At 49.9% G+C, this 18,639-nt stretch overlaps 1 protein-coding gene across 4 annotated transcripts; it reads right to left on the bottom strand.

The window, feature by feature from the left end:
- Positions 1 to 44: 44 nt before the first annotated feature.
- LOC139173049 (T-box-containing protein TBX6L-like) lies at positions 45 to 14,428 on the bottom strand. 4 transcript variants are annotated; one of them, XM_070762505.1, is made up of 10 exons: positions 14,068 to 14,427; positions 10,555 to 10,693; positions 10,125 to 10,227; positions 8,937 to 9,101; positions 8,156 to 8,218; positions 5,924 to 6,070; positions 5,136 to 5,209; positions 4,822 to 4,895; positions 4,214 to 4,343; positions 45 to 941 (listed from the first exon to the last, which is right to left on the bottom strand). In XM_070762505.1, the coding sequence occupies exons 1-10, from the start codon at positions 14,360 to 14,362 to the stop codon at positions 536 to 538; spliced, it is 1,596 nt and encodes a 531-aa protein (XP_070618606.1). In that variant the 5' UTR covers positions 14,363 to 14,427; the 3' UTR covers positions 45 to 535. The 4 variants fall into 4 exon arrangements, with proteins under 4 accessions (XP_070618606.1, XP_070618607.1, XP_070618609.1 ...); XM_070762506.1 differs by lacking the exon at positions 8,156 to 8,218 and having other exon boundaries at positions 14,068 to 14,426; XM_070762508.1 differs by lacking the exons at positions 8,156 to 8,218; positions 8,937 to 9,101 and having other exon boundaries at positions 14,068 to 14,428.
- Between the last annotated feature and the right edge of the window lie 4,211 nt (positions 14,429 to 18,639).

Below are 18,639 nucleotides of genomic sequence, written 5' to 3'. Positions count from 1 at the left end.
GTCCTAAGCTCATCCCAAGGTGCCACAAAAATGCAGGCGGAGCCTTTAAACAGTATTTATGAACTCCCATCACCAGAGAATAGTTGGACAAAGCAAATGGAGGAACTATTTGTTACACGCGACGATGTGCCAGGCCAGAACGGTGGAACACCCACTTGGATGAAAGAGTTATCCCCTTCCAGAACGTGGCAAGAATGTGGTGGCATTCTGCGAGGCCTTGCATGGTGGGCATGAAGGAAAGCAACACTTTGTGGGGACCTCGGATCTTGTGTTCCAATAACGTGGCCAGGAAAAAGAGTCTTTTCAGATGTCAAGAGCAGAGAGGAGAATGGACCCAATGGCACCCCATCATTCCCTGCAGAACGGTTCCAGCCCTAAAATGAATGGCAAGTCACCCCCAATACATGGAGTCTCGTGTAAGGGGAAGGTGGGTTTGCTCCAAGGTTCAATGTCAAATGATTGCCCAGTAATCCTCCAGTGTTGGGCTTTGTGGGCCTTGTCACCTGTGCCGAAGGTATCTTCAGGGTGCCCATATTCAGCACCCCTCGGGAAAGGGGCCTTCTGGCCAAGGTGCGTAAGGGATGAGGTGCCACTGGGTCCAGTCTGCCCTGCCCCTGGCCGTAGATCCTGGGTGCCCAGCAGAGGAGGGGGCAAAGCTCCTGGATGGGGGAGCGACCTGCCGGCCGAAGCTTTGATCTGGAGGCGCAAAGGTCAGCCCCTGGGATTTGGGTTTGCCAGCTGGCTCTTCGGCATGTCCAGTCATCCCAGCGTGGTCCTGCCAGAGTGGAAGCAACGGAGTGGCAGCCAAACCTTCATGAGGTTTGGGGTCTTGCTCAGGAGCCATAGGGAAGTCCAGCTGATGGGGCCTGGCCCAGAATTGATCGAAGGTGCTCAAATCCTTGAAAGGGGTTGGCAGGGATTCCTCACCAGCTGCAGGAAACCTAAGGGAGGGGAGACAGAGTTGCATTTGTTTGAAGAAGCAGCCAATTAGTTGTCATAGCAGAGAGGGGGAGAAATGACTGACAGCGGTTGCAGCTGAGTCTTCTTTACCAAAATTAAAATCATCCCTTCAGCTACTCCACTGAAGTTTCTGGGCTTCTTTCAATTCCACAACAGATATGTGTCCTTTTAATTTTGTGCTTTAATATATTAGCTTTCTATCCACATAAAGATGGCTTGGCAAGAAACTTAATTATTGAAAATCTGGAAACGTAATAGTTTAACAACAAACCTTAAGGTCTGAAATTCTGGGTCAAAATTTTGGACAGGAGGGAAAAGTCGCTCTCAGAGCAACGGATTAGATGACCTCTCTTCCTGGGACAATTATTGTTTTTCCAAATATGTTTTGTAAATGTACATTTGACAGGGGGGGGAAATTGCTAACTTGGTAGAACAGGAGGATTTATGATCTCTAAATCCCACTCATCCTCCGAGTCTGAAAATTCCTCAAGTTGCAAGGGAGTATATCCAACAGGCGTGGCTTGGTGGGCGTGGCAGGAGAAGGGCGTGGCAGGAGAAGGGTATCCCCATTCCCCCTCCCCACTCCGGAGCCAGCCAGGAGTGGCGTTTTCTGGTTCCGCAACCGGTTCTCCAGAATTTCGACCTTTGCAATGGAAGATAGGGGTAGTGATTTCTGACAGTCTCAAAATGGGTGAGCAGTGTGGTAGGAAAGGCAAGTAGGATGCTTGGCTGCATAGCTAGAGGTATAACAAGCAGGAAGAGGGAGATTGTGATCCCGCTATATAGAGTGCTGGTGAGACCACATTTGGAATACTGTGTTCAGTTCTGGAGACCTCACCTACAAAAAGATATTGACAAAATTGAACGGGTCCAAAGACGGGCTACAAGAATGGTGGAAGGTCTTAAGCATAAAACGTATCAGGAAAGACTTAATGAACTCAATCTGTATAGTCTGGAGGACAGAAGGGAAAAGGGGGGACATGATCGAAACATTTAAATATGTTAAAGGGTTAAATAGGGTTCAGGAGGGAAGTGTTTTTAACAGGAAAGTGAACACAAGAACAAGGGGACACAATCTGAAGTTAGTTGGGGGAAAGATCAAAGGCAACATGAGAAAATATTATTTTACTGAAAGAGTAGTAGATGCTTGGAACAAACTTCCAGCAGACATGGTTGGTAAATCCACAGTAACTGAATTTAAACATGCCTGGGATAAACTTAGATCCATTGTAAGATAAAATACAGGAAATAGTATAAGGGCAGACTAGATGGACCATGAGGTCTTTTTCTGCTGTCAGTCTTCTATGTTTCTATGTTTCTAAGATGCTGAAAGAAAACGTAGGGCGTCATAAGCCACGGCCAGTGTGGTAGAAATTTTTTTGGTAGCCCTTCACTGCCCGTGAGTGTGTGGGTTCCCCCCCCCCCCTCAAGCTATGCTATCCAGGAAATGCTATTAAAGTTTCCCTGGGGAGGCCAGTGGGGAGCTAGTTGCCCCCTGACCCTCCATCAGCCGAGACACCATCAAGAGAAAGAAGCTTGGGTAGATCGCTGAATGACTTCTAACAGTTCAGCATTTTTTTCTGAATTGGAAAACAGGAACATGAAAAAATAGAACAAAGAAAGAAGAAGTTGTCTTTCTTTTTGGTTTGAAAAGAGGAAGAACCCATTAATCTCCGGTCTGCGGAAGAAATCCTTGGCCTCCGAATTTGTCGCCTGGCCTGCTTTTCTCACAAGACTGGCACGGTTCTAGACTCTGCCCTACCACGTTCTCACGGTCACACTGGGGCCGCCTGTCCCTGCAGCAGAAGGGTCCAAGTGGAGTCTGCAACACTCAAAGGGCCATTCGGACCCATTTCCCACAGAAAAGAAAACACCGGGAGCCACAACACCTGGGTGGGCACCGGCCAACTCGATGTCACTTGCTTACTCCCACCCGGTCTCACGATCCTCTAACCTGCCTGCCCAGCTGGCCATTGGGCAGACAACTGGTTGTTAAAAAACACCAGGAGCCACAAAACCCTTTGACACCCCCCCCCTCTCTCCACCTCCCCTTCCCCTCCTCCCCGCTCTGATTCTGAGGAAGCGTCAAGCAGGCCACGAGGCCCTCTCGCAGTGCCTTGCGCAGCTTAGTGAACTTTAGCATGCTTCACAAGGGGGAGAGGGTGTCCCCTCCTCCTGGAGGAGCCCATGACCATATGGTGCCACAATGCCCCCCCGCCCCGCTTGCCTCTAGCAACAGGACGCGGTCTTCAGCTCCCAGCCCAAAGCTGCAGGAAGGGAGGGCTGCCTTGAGCTGAATGTGGCCCAAAGGCAAATAGAGGGCCACTTCACTCCTGCACTGGGGCTCCGGCCACCGCCTTGCCAAGTCCCCTTTGCTCTCAGCCGGGGGAGGGGGCTCAAACTTCCTCTTTCCCAACAGAGCTCCCATCACAGTCGCCTTTCCTCCAAGCTTGGGGGCTGCGAGAGAGGTTCCCTCCTCGGGGGCTGCCAGAGCCCTCAGCCAGTAGCACCCACCCTCCCCAAGCTGCTGCCCCCAGCCCGGTGCCTGTTGTGATTCCGTCTGAGGCTCCTCAGGGAACGGCTGAACCTCTGCCGGCTCCATGCTCAGAGGGGGAGGATGAGGAACAGGAGGAGGAGGAGGAGGCCCAGGCAGACGGGGAGGAGGAATATCAGGCCGAGGGAGAGGGAGAACAGCCTGAGTCCCCCGGGGTGGAGCTCTCCCCAGCAAGCAGCCTGGAGTCCTTGGATGAAAATGCACAAGCCATCATCGATCTCAGGCAGAGAAGAGCAGCACAACGAAGGGGACAATTAGCCAGGTATTTCCAGCCCTAAATAGGCAACAGCTGGGTTTGGGTGTGGTTCTCCCCAGAAAGGCTGAAAAGGCAGACCCACCCTTCCTGTATTGTGGAGTATTATCTTTGGGAGTCCTGGGACCTGGCTGTGATCTTTGGCGTTTCTGACTCTGGCTTGTGGCCCTGAAGGCTGAAACCTTGGGGGGAAAGACGTGGGTCTTATTCTCTACAGTGGTGTGTGTGCCAGCAAGAAGTCTGCTGTATTGCCTGGCCGTCATGACTCTGCTGTGAAGCCTCATAGCCTGCCTGTTGGGAAGAACAGGTTTTCCTCTGTGTTTATTTTTCAAACTATAAAGTGCTTTTGCTTTTACCAGCGTGTCTGGCTGCTTTTTTCAGTTGGTGTTGAAGTCTGGGGGCACCCAGACAGAACAGGGCCCAACCCTTCCCTGGACCCCTCCTACCTGTGGGCTTGCCAGGAAGAGGAGGCGGGGGTCGGCTGTTCCTGCTGCTCCTCTGGGGGGCCGCTGGGACCGGAGAGCCAAACGGGCCCTTGAGTCGGGGGGCTTCCTTTGGCTTTCAGCTTGACGGCACCTGCCAAAGCACCAAAGAGCGAGGAGGGAGTCCCGGTGCCCAGAAAGAGTGTAGATTGGGGGGGACTGTGAGGTGCCCCCCACCCTGAAAGCCCCTGCTGGACCCCGCAGCCAAAAGGCAGGGGCAAAGGAGGCCTTCATGTCCCTGGAAGGGGGGGTGTCTCTAAGCATGGGCTCCTCCCCTTCTAGTTCCTCCTGCCCCCTCCCTCCCCCAAATAAAAACAGGCAGAGCTGAGCCGGCCCCTCCCAGCTGCCCAATTTCACCCTGGCATGACTCCCATCAAGGGGAAGAAGCCCAATTCTGGGCCATTTTATAAGGGATCAGGCCGAGGCTACTTCAACTTTAAAGAACAGCACTTTCTAACGAGCGAGAAATAATCCATGGCCCCATTGGTAGCCAGCGTGTTCTCCAAACCGGACAAAGGCTCAGCAGTCACGTTTCTAGTCCCTGGATCGCTTGCTGTGTCCACTCCAATTACCTTCCCCTGCAGGCAGTGGAGGGGCTCCCATCTCGGCTACTTTGGCCGGGTTTCTTCCCTGACCGCTCCTTCCCCTGGGGAGGCAAACGAGAGAAGCCACTGGCAGGCCCTCTGGAGCACCTCCCAAACGAAGGGCTGGTCTGGACACACCTAGGCCAGACTTCCACAGCCCCCCACTCCCGAATCTCCCTGCGAGCCCTTCAGAAGACCCCCGCCCCAGGGGGGGAAGGCTCTCCACCGGGCGCTGCCAACACTGAGCCAAGCCCTGCTCCAGGTCCAGTGTTTGTGGGTGCGGCAGTTAGGGGAGGACTTACCGGTGACGTGCGCTCTTCCCGTGTTCTCTGAAACCTTTGGCAAAGGGGTTGTTGTAGATTTTCAGTTTTGTGATCTTGGGAGAAAGAGGGGCAGTCAGCACCTGCACTAAATACCGTGTTTGCATCTATTATTCCATCTGGTGATTTGCCCACAAATGCTACAAAACCAGTTGCCTGCTAGGCACCTGCAAGGCTTGCCGTTATTTGTCGGGCACCCCCCACGCCCGCCAGCCATTGTTCTGCTGCCCCGAAGAGTTTGGAATCCTTGCTTGCAACCCCTTGTAGCTGCAAGGCACCCCAAACGATCCACTTCTCTCCCCTGGAGTGGCACTTAAAGGGCTTGGGCAGCCATGGGGTAAAAGAAGGGGCCGGAGCTGCTGGGACCCTCGCTGCCTTCCTGACCTCTTCATTTTTTTAAAATAAAATATTTTAATAGATTTTTTTTACAATATAGACTCACACAACATAAAACAAGTGTTTTTGTGAATTGTGCCCACCACCAAACATTCATACCCCACCACCAAATCGGGGGTATTGTATAAACCATTCCTGACCTCTTCATGAAACATCCATCAACAGGGGCAGGGGGAGAGGAGGAGGGGGTCACACTTCATGCCCCCAAGACTGGACTTGGTTCCAGGTGAAGGCCCCCCCAGTGGATGAACAGCAGCCCCAGGCAAGGGACTCCTGTGGAGACCGAGCCAAGGGCCCAGCTACAGCCCAGAGAGATCCTCCCAAGGCCTGGCCTGGTCTTCATGGGCAGCCTCTGTAGAGAGAGACGGGTCCACCTTTCCATTCTGATAGGCGGTCACAGCGGTGAAGACGGTCTCTGGGAAGCTGAAGGAGTGGACGGTGCTGCGATGGGTGCTGAAGAAGCCGTCGGCCTGCACGATGTGAAGACGGGGCTCGTAGCGGTGCATGGAGTGAAGGACAACCTGGGAGAGGGGGAGGGACAACTCAGGAAGGGTCTCCCCAGGGGCCTGCACGGCTCTCGACTCACGGGTTTTGTGGGGTGCCAAACTCTTTCCTCACCCGTGGCCACCAAGACCCGGATCCCAAAGCGGTCTTTTAAAAAAGGCCTGGGCCACCCTTGGGAGACATACACACACACACCACCTTCAACCATCTGTCCCAAAGGCTTTAACAAAGAAACTCATTAATGATCAGGACAATTCTTTATCGGCAGATAAAGACCACTCAATGGTGGTGATGGGCATCAGAGAAGGCACTTGCTCTGCTCAACGATGCCTCAGCACCTCTGTTGGACCAGCAAAGATGCCAGATATGAGAGTGATGGTCTCACCATTGATTGCTCATCTCAGACAACTCAAAGAAACAACTATATAACCGGAAAAGAACAATGGAAAGTGAGGACGACGCCACGGCAAGATTTTATGGACATCCAAGATACACAAAATTGTAAAGCTATAGGATATCTCTACCTACCACCTGGCTCAATGGCTGGCACAATGCTTAAACTTTTTGACCCCACAATGACTGAATAACCGGACCCCAATGAACAACTAAAAAGCCACACAAAACTAGGCACCACATAAATGCTATGCATAGAGTACACATCCTGGCGAGAGAGACATTCCCTGAAGAGGGGCTTCCAACACAAGTCCCAACGCTTGGTCCCACTGACTGACCCAAATTGGGTCCCACAACATTATCCTGGACAAGCATATTTGCCTTCGTTCCTCTCATTCATGTAATTAAATCAGCTCCTTCCCTCTACATAATTTTGGGACAAAGAGTTTGCATTTTATAAATGCTAATGCTTAAGTATCAGCAAACGCCACTAGAAACATGGTGGCGATTTTATAAAAAGTTGAACTCAGAAGGATTCGAGAGAAAATAAACTACAGGAACGTTTTGAGGAAGGTCTGGCGGTGGTTTTTCTCTGCTGGACTGAGACGGCCAGCAACCAGGCTTACAACAGAAGCCCCCGAGGGAGGGAGACACTTAAGAGCAGTGGGGGTAACAATCTTTTGGATAAATCAGTGCAGAGAAAGAAAAGCTGAAGCTGTTTTAGGAGACCACAGCAGGCCCTAAGACTAACCCAAAGAGACTCCAGTCGGACACTCCAGATAAAAGAGTGTTCATGCACATTTTAAAAAAAAAATATTCAATTTTATGCCGCCCTTCTCCTTAGACTCAGGGCAGCTTACAACATGTTAGCAATAGCACTTTTTAACAGAGCCACCATATTGCCCCCACAATCCGGGTCCTCATTTGACCCATCTCGGAAAGATGGAAGGCTGAGTCAACCTTGAGCCAGTGATGAGATTTGAACCATTGACCTACAGATCTACAGTCAGCTTCATGCTTTGGGAATGCCCGGTAGTGCAGAATTTATGGAAAAAAAGTGCAAGGGGATATTAATAGGATGTTAAATATACGATGGACAATTACAAAGGAAATGGCAGTACAGTGTTCTCTCAATCTTCGTGGGTTCAAACTTCACAAAAAGTCTATACCACGGTTTTTCAAAAATATTAATTAAAAAATACTTCATGAGTTTTTTCCCTATACCACGGTTTTTCCCGCCCGATGATGTCATATGTCATTGCCAAACTTTTGTTTGCCTTTAATAAATATATTTTTTAATAAACTTTAATAAATAAACAGGGTGAGTAATAATCTAAATGGTTCCTAAGGGAATTGGAAATTGCAATTTAAGGGTTTAAAGTGTTAAGGGAAGGTTTGTGATACTGTTCATAGCCAAAAATAGTGTATTTACTTTCGCATCTCTACTTTGCGGAAATTCAACTTTCGCGGGCAGTCTCAGAACGCATCCCCCGCAAAAATCGAGGGAACACTATTAGTTAAAAGCAATGTGATGGGAGAATTTAGAGAAATAAAACAAGCAGCGATAGAAAGCGCCCAGGCGGTCCTAGTCTTGGGTTGGAAGGATGCGACAAAATGGACAATGCAGAATTGGTACCAGTACATGGTGGACCATATTCAATTTGAGATTATGGATAAAAGGATGAATTCGGTTAATGAAACTGACTTACGACAACTGATGGGATGATGGCACAAGGTAAGATGATATATGGTGAGTAGAATCCGAGACCAAGCTACAAGAAACAAGTTGGAATCACTCTATAATATGTAAACAGATATTTTGCTCTTGGGTTAAAATGGTATACAAGAAAACACTCCCGATTTGGTGGTGGGGCGTGAATGTTTGTCTGGTGGTGGGCACTAATCACAGAGCACCTGTTATATGTTGTGTGTGGGTTTATATCTTTAAAAAAATAAAAATATTAAATTAAAAAAAAAGAGACTCTAGACTGGCCTCTGCAGGAGAGGCCTTAGCAGGGCCTCATCAGTGGGGGCTCTTCCAAAGAGGCTCCAGTGATGAGGAGGGACAGGCAAGGCAACTCTGGGAAGGCCCACGCAAAGCATGCAAAAAAAGGGAGAACGGGTCACAGTCGAGAGGGCTCGCGGCTGTCGGGGAAAATGTGGCCCAGTGGCCGATGCTGGCCTGGTTCTTTACGGCAAAGTCCTTTTGAGCCTGGCATCATCCAGACCTTCATGTGTTTGTGCTCCCAAGCCAGTCCTGTTATGCCTAGAGGGACATGTATGATTCCCAGGCCCCAGACTGCCAGTGTTTCCCAACCTTGGTAGCTTGAAGATATCTGGACTTCAACTCCCAGAATTCCCCAGCCAGCATTCACTAGCTGGGGAATTCTGGGAGTTGAAGTCCAACTATCTTCAAGTTGCCAAGGTTGGGAAAGACTGAGATAGACGGTTTGCAGTTCAAAAAGCAGGAAAGTGGCAAAAGTTCCGTACGTGGCCCTGCTGGTCCCAGGTGTTGTTTGTCAGCTTGAGCTTCTGGAAGGAAACCGGCTCCTTCATCCAGTGGCCGCCCAGGGCAGGAGAGTCCGGGTGGATGGACGTCTGGCGCGGGGGCTGCGGCTCAGCTTTCCCTGCAATCTCCCACTGGTCCTTGTTCCACTGGGGAGAGGGAGAAGAGGGAGGAGGAGGGACAAGATGTCACCAGATGGCCTGACCCCCCCTCTGTGGCCTGCCCCCCCCCGCCCCGCAGGAGCAGCCTCCTTTTCCCTCCCCCCATGGAGAGACCATTCAGGCCAATAGGAGGGAACAGTGGTCCCAAGGCAGGGTGCGTTCCAAAAGTAATGCAATTGAATTTCCTGTGCCGCTCCTATTGCTCAGCGTGGGACCAAAGCACTTGGAGTAGGTGGGGGGGACATTAAGCTTTGCTGCGAAACCGGTCTCAGTGCTCTCCAAGCTGTGGAAGCGACAGGGCATCAGTTATTGTAAACCTCTGCGCGCCGACAGTGTCATGAAAAAAATGGAATCTGAAATTTCAAGTGAACTTTTGCAACGTATAGAAATTGAACCTGATTATTTGGACAACGTCGTCACTGGTGATGGAACTGGGTTTTTGAATACGACCCAGAAACAAAACGCCAAAGCTGTGACTGGCACACCGACCAGTCCCACAAGCCCAAAAAGGCAAGAATGGGCAAATCAAAAGTGAGAACAATGCTCATTGTCCTTTTCGACAGTAAAGGTTTGTTCCTCAAGGACAGACAGTTAACGCTGCCTACTACGCGGATGTGCTGGAAAGACTCCGAAAAAGGGTCATCAGGATGAGAAGACATCTCCGCTAGCTGGCAACTCCATCACGACAATGTGTCTTGCCACAACGGACTACGAGTCCGCGAGTTCCTGGCGAAATGCCAGGTGCCAACGCTGCCCCACCCGTTTAGGTTCAGTTGGACTGAGTGTGTATGATGGTGTAGCAGATACGTTTTTTATAACAATGTATTTTAAATTAGCTTTTTAAATTTTTTAATATTAGATTTGTATTTATATTGTATTGCTGTTATGTTGTGAGCCGCCCTGAGTCTTTGGAGAGGGGCAGCATAGAAATCTAATAAATTATTATTATTATTATTATTATTATTATTATTATTATTATTCTGATGATCTCACCTGCTGGCCCTGGCTTACCTTGTACCTGAAGTTGTCCGTTGGCACGAAATCGACCAGCATGAGATACCTGGCGCATGGGACCAAGCCAGTGACTCTGACCTTGAATGGTGGAAACATCCTTCTGCAGAAGAGGGAGGGGTTGCCTGAGAGAGCTTAAAGGGGGTCCCAGCTGCTGCTGTCCTCCCTTGGGTGGAGCCCCAAGGTCACTTACTGTCTTTTATGAGTTTCCATCAACCCCCCCCCCCCCCAATATTAAATAGGTGCATTTCATATTAATAAAATGGAAGTTCTCTGATCATTATTTTACAAACATATTTATATATACATATTCTAAAAAGAATATTAGTTGTCCGTGGGACTTAAAATTATGACCTTGGCGGTGCCTGAGGTCCAAATGTTTGGGGACCCCTGCTCTAAATTTTGCAAGGTTTTTAAAGGCTTTGCTCACCGCCCAGTTTTGGTGATAATCATCTCTGTCCCTGCGTGGTGAAACTTGGCCCAAAGGTCTTCTTCTTCGAGAGCGACGGCCACAGAGCTGCGAGGGGGGACGGAGGGGGTCTCCAGTGGGGCAGATGGAGCCTGGAAGCCTTGAAAGGAACAACAGGACCAGAGCAATGCCTTGTGATGCTGGGCCAGCCCATCCCTCCCTTGCAAAACTGTCTTCAGCAGCCAGCCCACCCCTCCTTTCACTCCCCCATAGATTCTGTCTGTGGAACAGACCCTGAACTTCAGCAACTGAACAATTTATGAATGGTATGTTTGTATGTATGTTTGGTTTTATAATAAGGGATTTTAGTTGTTTTAGTAGTGGATTGTTACATGCTGTTTTTTATCACTGTTTATCACTCCGAGTCCACGGAGAGGGGTGGCATACAAATCCAATAAATGAATGAATGAATGAATGAATGAATCAATAAATCAATAAATCAATAAGCAAACAAACAAACAAACAAATAAACAGACAGACAGACAAACAAACAAACAAACTGGAAGGGGTGTGGGCTTCAATTCCCAGAATCCCCAGCCAGCATGGGATTTGAAGTCCCTAACATTTTCAAATTTCCAAGGTTGAATAACGCGACTGCCAACCTACATTCCCAACTAGGGAATGTAGTTGGGACAAAAAGAATGTTTCCCCAACAGTTCTGTTTTAACATATACAGTAATCCCTCGCTACTTTGCAGTTCATCTTTTGCGGATTCGCTACTTCATGGGTTTTAAATTCATTAAATCCATTGAAAATTTTAAATCCATTAAAAATCCATAAAATTCTTCTACAGTACTCCTGTACTCTATTAAAGAAACTGGTAGGATATCCCATGTAGTTCCAGCTGGGAAACATTATAGAATGACTGTTTAATGCAAAAGGTGGGTTTTAAAAGTCCAAATATTAAATACATCAAAAGATATATTTTCTCTACTTCACGGAAATTCGTTTTTCACGGGTGGTCTTGGAACGCCTCCCCTGCGAAAAACAAGGGATTACTGTAGTTCAAACATTGAACAAACTCTTCTGAAAATTAAAGATTATGAAATTAAAATATATATGAACATGAGAAGTTAGAAAGAATCTTTTAAAAAAATAAGAAGAATTTGACATAAAATGGAGCAGAATTCCCCAGGTTTCCCAAAACTTGATTGTTTAGCAAGAATAAATAAATAAATAAAATTCTAGGTAGCATTCAATTTGAAATAGATGGATTTTCTCTTGTCAGCTCCACTTCCTCTGATAAAAGTTGGTTTTTCCCAATCTGGGGGAGGGGAGTATCCTGCCCACCCCTCCTGCCTCTGGCTAAGGAGACCAAGTTCTCCCCTGGCTGTGCATGGCAGGCCAATTGTTGCCAGTCCTGGCTCAGAATAAGGCAGTGGGGGCCCTGCAGACCCTCCACCCTCTGCCCCCCCACCAGGAAGGGGGCTGTTCTCCCTCCAGCCCCTGCAAAGCCATCCTTTTTTGCGTAAGTGGGGAGGCTTCGCTTGTTTTTTTTTTCCTTAACTTTTTAAATAATAATTTTATTGAATATATAAATATTAAAAATAAGACAATACATAATTTATTTTGTTTTTACATACTTTGTATATACTTATGTCTTAAATCACAAAACAACACAGAACAACAAAACATAACCCTAACCCTCCCCTCTCCAGAACTGTGGTTCAAAATAAGTTCTTTCTCTGTATATTTTTTTTACGGTCTATAACAACAGTGGATAGGTTACATTTTTATATGTGAGCGAAGTAATAATAATTTAATAATAATTTATTAGATTTGTATGGCGCCCCTCTCCAAAGCTCGGGGCGGCTAATAATAATAATTGATTAGATTTGTAATGACAGTTAAAGTTATAATCGACTCTACATCTTACTTTTATAAAAAATTTAAGATCTAAGAACATAAGAGCATAATATTCCTTATTTACAGCTATTAAATTTTAAAAACTTTTTAAAAATATTGGATTGGTATTCATTGTATTGTTTTCCTTGTTGTGAGCCGTTCCGTGTCCTCAGAGAGGGGCAGCATACAAATCTAATTAATAATAATAATAACAACAACAACAACAACAACAATAATATTTCTCCTATTGTCTACCCATGTAGGCTTCACTTGTAGCCCAGGTGGAGATGCGCAGGTTTCATGCCCGGTGCAGAGAGTTTGTAAGGGAAGCCCAGAGGCCACGCGGGTGAGTTCTCTGAATGGTCTCCCGTCCAAGGAGAACCTGGGATGCCCAAGGTCAAAGGAGGAGGAGGACGGCTGGGCTCTGAGTGGCGGGGTGTGTGTGTGTCCAATTTTAATTGGACCGGGACCATTTTCTGTCGCACGAATCCCAGCGGCCGATTAGGTCCCACAGAGTTGGCCTTCTTCGGGTCCCGTCGACTAAACAATGTTGTCTGGCAGGACCCAGGGGAAGAGCCTTCTTTGTGGTGGCCCTGGCCCTCTGAAATCAATTCCCCCTGGAGATTAGAACCGCCCCACCCTCTTTACCTTTCATAAGCTACTGAAGACCCAACTATGTCGCCAGGCATGAGGTAACGGATAGATTTGCTATGGTAGATTTGTATGTGGGATGACTGAGTGGTATGGTTTTAATAATGGGTTTTTAATGTGCTTTTTAAAAAACATATTGGATTTGTGATATTGTATTTTGTTGTGAGCTGCTCCGAGTCCTCAGAGAGAGGCGGCATACAAATCTAATAAATGAACAAATAAATAAAATAATAATAATAATAATAATAATAATAATAATAATTTATTAGATTTATATGCCGCCCCTCTCTGCGGCTCACAACAGTAATACAAAATACAAATCCAATGTTAAAAGCAAAAACAGTTTTAAAACCCTTAATTAAAAACAACCATATAACCCAAACAAACCATACATTAAATTTTTACTACCGGTTCTGTGGGCGTGGCTTGGTGGGTGTGGCAGGGGAGGAGACTGCAAACCCTCCCCTCCCTCCTCCCCTTCCTGGGCCCAGCCAGAGGAGGCAGCTGCCGCTTCTGCAAACGACTCAACATTGCTGCTGCTGCTGGTGCAGAACCGGCCACAACCTGCTGGGTTCCCCCCCCCACGGGCATTCAATGGGCAGCGAAGGCCAATAAGGCCGGAATAGACACGCGGGGGGGGGCAGGAGTCGGAGGGGGGGCGCACGGGCTCTTCCCCCAGTTCAAAGACTTCCCCCCCCAATAAGAAGCCTCCCGCCCCCCCCGCAAAGCCCCCCCCCCGGGGGGTGTCAGTGACCTCTCGCTCTCCTCCAGGGTTGAGCAGACAGTTGCTGCTGCGCCTCACAAACCAGGAACATCCCCCCACCTAAAAAAAAAAAACCCGACAGTTTTCAGTCAGCCAAGCGGCCCGCCCGCCGGCGCTCTTTATTCCCGCCCGGGGGGGTGATGAGGGGGGGTCGCAGAGCCAGAGTCCCCCCTCCCGGCTTCCAGCCGTCCGAGCGGAGGCAGCAGCGACCCTACCCGATCCCACCTGCATCTTGCCAGGCTCGGCTGGAGCTCCCGGAAAGCCCGTCGGAGATGGAGACCCCGCCGTCGTCGACGACGACGCTCTACTCGCGCAGCTCCGCCGGACGCCGCAGCCCGGGGCTTTATGAAGGCGGGCCGGGGGCGGGTCGGCGAGACCTCCCAGCGGGGCCCCAAAGGACGCGAGGGGGGGATGTCGCGCGCCAGCGACGGGGGGAGGCCCGTCAAGCGCCTGGCAGAGTCCGGCGGGGAGGCCGTCGAAGCCTCGGAGCGCCTCCCGGCCAGCCAACATAGACCCTCGCCCCGCAAGAGCGCCGCTCCGACGGCAGCAGCCCGTCCCGGACTGAGGCTGGCGCGGCGTCGGGGCTTCTTGACCTGAGGGAGAAGGAGGAGCCGGTGGCCTTCGGGGGTGGGGGTGGGGCAGATACGCCCCGGGAGGGCGAGGGGGGAACTGGCCGTCCCGACCTGCCGGCTTTTCCCTCAGAAGTCGTGCGAGTTACCTCAGGGGCCTCCCGCCTGGCTCACCCGGAGCTGCCGTCGCCCTTCGTCCCGGCCCGCCGGCCTCTGCAGCTTCTCCGGCGCCTCTCCTGATCGACGGGGCCGCTCCCGCTGCCCCGATGCCTCCGGCCAGAGGGAAAGACTCGGTCGCGCGCCTCGCAGAAACGTGCCAGAAGGAACCACTCGAAGGAAGGAAAAGGGAAAGGCCTGGTCTTTAAGTGGCAGGTGAGAAGGGAGGGAGGGGAGGGGAGGCGGAAGCTCCGGAGTTGGAGGGAGGGAGAGAGGAAGGAAGGAAGGAAGGAAGGAAGGAAGGAAGGAAGGGGAAAGGAGGGAGGGAGAGAGAGAAAGGGAAGAGAAGAGGAAGGAGCGAGGAAGGGGAGGGAGGGAGGGAGGAAGGGGAAAGGAGGGAGGGAGAGAGAAAGGGAAGAGAAGAGGAAGGAGTGAGGAAGGGGAGGGAGGAAGGGAGGGAGGAAGGAAGGAAGGGGAAAGGAGGGAGGGGGAGAGAGAGAGAAAGGGAAGAGAAGAGGAAGGAGGGAGGAAGGAAGGAAGGAAGGGGAAAGGAGGGAGGGAGAGAGAAAGGGAAGAGAAAAGGAAGGAGGGAGGAAGGGGAGGGAGGGATGAAGGAAGGAAGGGGAAAGGAGGGAAAGAGAGAGAAAGGGAAGAGAAGAGGAAGGAGCAAGGAAGGGGGGGAGGGAGAGAGAGAAAGGGAAGAGAAGAGAAGAGAAGAGGAAGGAGCGAAGAAGGGGGGAGGGGGGGAAGGAGGGAGGGAAGGGAGGAGGGAGGGAGGAGAAACACGGAGGGAGGAGAAGCAGGGAGAATTAAAAGATGCTCTGTGGCTTTAGTCCCTGTTCTTTCCCCAAAATCTCTTTAAAGGGGCAGGAGTGGGGGGGGTGTGCAGCACTAGGAGCTGCCTTGGAGAGAGCAGGGCGCTTGTTCATTACTGGGCACTTTTGCACAACTGGAGAGAACAGAAACGCTCCAAACCTCCCAATAAAATGCAAGTGAACCCTTTCCTTCCTTCCTTCCTTCCTTCCTTCCTTCCTTCCTTCCTTCCTTCCTTTATTCATTAATTAGATTTGTATACTGCCCCTCTCTGAGGACTTGGGGCGGCTCAGAGCATATAACATAACAATACAACACAGAAGGCAAATCTAATTAAATTTAAAATTACAATCTAAAACTCGAATATTTAAAAATAATCCTACCGATTCAATCATACAACATGCATTGGCCCCAAGCCTGGTGACATAAGTGAGTCTTAAGACTTTTGCAGAAGGCGAGGAGGGTGGGGGCAGTGCAAATCTCAGGAGGGAGCTGATTCCAGAGGGCCGGGGCCTCCACAGAGAAGGCTTTACCCCTAGGCCCCACCATGCGACATTGTCTGGTTGACAGGACCTGGAGAAGGCCGACTCTGTAGGACCTGACCGGTTGTTGGGATTCATGTGGCAGAAGGCGATCTAGGAGGTATTCTGCTCCGATGCCATGTAGGGCTTTATGGGTCATTACCAACACTTTGAAACCAACGAGCAACCAATGCAATCCATGGAGTGTTGGAGAAATACGGGCATGTCTAGGGAGGCCTATGACTGCTCTCACGGCTGCATTCTGCACAATTTGTAGTTTCCGAACACTCTTCAAAGGTAGCCCCATGTAGAGAGCATTGCAGTAGTCGAACCTCGAGGTGATAGTCTGGAGGACTAAAGGGAAAGGGGGGACATGATCGAAACATTTAAATATGTTAAAGGGTTAAATAAGGTTCAGGAGGGAACTGTTTTCAATAGGAAACACAAGAACGAGGGGGCACAATCTGGGGTTAGCAGGGGGAAAGATCAGAAGCAATATGATAAAATATTATTTGACTGAAAGAGTAGTAGATGCTTGGAACAAACTTCCAGCAGACGGGGTCAGTAAATCCACAGGAACTGAATGTAAACATGCCTGGGATAAACATAGATCCATCCTAAGATAAAATACAAAAAATAGTGTAAGGGCAGACTAGATGGACCAGGAGGTCTTTTTCTGCCATCAATCTCCTATGTTTATATGTGATGAGGGCATGAGTGACTGTGAGCAAAGACTCCCTGTCCAAATGGGGCCACCACTGGTGCACCAGGTGAACCTGGGCAAACGCCCCCTTGCCACAGCCAAAAGATGATGGTCCACAGTCAACTGTGGATCGAAAAGGACGCCCAAGTTGTGGACCCTCTCTGAGGTAGTCAGATGTCCCCCCCCTGAGTAATGGACGGACAGATGGACGTTTTCCATGGGAGGCAGAACCCACAGCCACTCTGTCTTGTGGGGGCTGGGTCAGACCCCCACAGCCTTCAGATACAGGCACATCACTTCCACTGCTTCACCGACTATAAATCCAATCAATCAATCAATTCCACAGCTTCATTGAGTTTTTAATTGCACCCAGTGGTCAATTTAGCTTTGCTTTATTGTTCCACTTAAGGGAGCCGTGACGATCCACTTAAAGACACTGTTTTGTCCCCTAAGGCAGCGTTTCCCAAACTTGGCAACTTGAAGATATTTGGAATTCAACTCCCAGAATTCCCCAGCCAGCAAACGGTGGTTGGGGAATTCTGGAAGTTGAAGTCCAAATATCTTCAAGTTGCCACGGTTGGGAAACACTGCCCTCAAGGCCTGTATGGAAGCCCTTCATTGGCTGCTTCCTAAGGTGTGGAGCTCTTGGGCGGGGGGGAGGGGAGAGCTGAGCTTGAGAGAGCCCCCCCCCCCCGTTTTCCCCATACGGCCCCCACCCAGAATAGGCAAGCTGGCTTGATCCAAAGAGAAAGGGATGGGCTCCCCCTTCTCCCCCCCTCCCCTCCCATGTGATTTGCCTGGGTATGGCATGTGCGGGGGTGGCGCAGCAGGTAGAGCGCTATACTTCAGGCCACTAAAGCTGACTGTAGATCTGTAGGTCAGCGGTTCAAATCTCATCACCGGCTCAAGGTTGACTCAGCCTTCCATCCTTCTGAGGTGGGTCAAATGAGGACTTGGATTGTCGGGGGCGATAGGCTGGCTCTGTTGAAAAGAAGTGCTATCGCTAACATGTTGTAAGCCGCCCTGATTCTAAGGAGAAGGGCGGCATTTAAAAAATCAAATAAATAAATAAATGTGCATGGCAGGCCCGATCAGATCAGTTGCAGGCTGGGCCTCTCCTGCGCCGTTGCTGCCGACTTCCTTTCATAACTGTTTTGTGAAAATTCCCGGTCCTCTGGAATCAGCTCCCCCCCCCCCAGAGATCTGTGCGGCCTCCACCCTCCTCACCTTCTACAAGAGTCTTAAGCAGGGGTGGGCAATTATTTATTTATTTACTTATTCAATTTTTATGCCACCCTTCTCCTTAGATTCAGGGCGGCTTACAACCTGTTAGCAATAGCACTTTTTAACAGAGCCAGCCTATTGTCCCCACAATCCGGGTCCTCATTTTACCCACCTCGGAAGGATGGAAGGCTGAGTCAACCTTGAGCCGGTGATGAGATTTGAACCGCTGACCTATAGATCTATAGTCAGCTTCAGTGGCCTGCAGTACTGCACTCTACCTGCTGCGCCACCCTGGCTCTTTAATTAATCTTGCCATGGGGCCGCATGAGAAATTGGGATGGTTTTAGAGGGCCGGACTAATATAATTTACTCAGTTCCACCCAATACTGTAAGGACCCAGACCCTGGCCTGACCTAAACACCCAGACCCACTCTACAGACCCCTAATTGTTTGCTTTACAGCAACACGGTGCACCACAGTCACTGCGCTGGAGTGTTTGTGTGGTTTCTGTGCTTGGTCGCTCTTGGTAGGAGGTCGGGGTCCGCTCCAGTGCGAGGAAAGGGCTCACCGCATCTGCCGGGACTCCTCCGGTTCCTCCTTTCCTCGTGATTCATGAGCAGACCGGAACCGGAGGAGTCCCGGCAGACGCGGTGAGCCCTTTCATCCTGGCATTGGAGCAGACCCCGACATCCAGACTGGTCACAGATAGCGGGCGAGCCAGTTGCCGCCTGCCCCTTGCCCAGGTCTGGTCTTAAGTCTCATCTATGCCACTAGGGTTGGGGCTATTAGACCCCAGCCCCC

This window comes from Erythrolamprus reginae, chromosome 10, assembly GCF_031021105.1.
Source record: "Erythrolamprus reginae isolate rEryReg1 chromosome 10, rEryReg1.hap1, whole genome shotgun sequence".
NCBI lineage: Eukaryota > Metazoa > Chordata > Lepidosauria > Squamata > Dipsadidae > Erythrolamprus > Erythrolamprus reginae.
This window is presented reverse-complemented; position numbering and strand designations above follow the sequence as displayed.

Coding starts and splice junctions, on each gene's coding strand:
- LOC139173049 (XM_070762505.1), bottom strand. CDS start 14,362: ATGTTGGCTGGCCGGGAGGCGCTCCGAGGCTTCGACGGCCTCCCCGCC. Junction 8,219..8,936: donor CCTGGGACCAGCAGGGCCAC/GTACGGAACTTT, acceptor TGTTTCTTGTAG/CTTGGTCTCGGATTCTACTC. Junction 942..4,213: donor TCTTCCTGGCAAGCCCACAG/GTAGGAGGGGTC, acceptor CCCCTCCCTTAG/GTTTCCTGCAGCTGGTGAGG.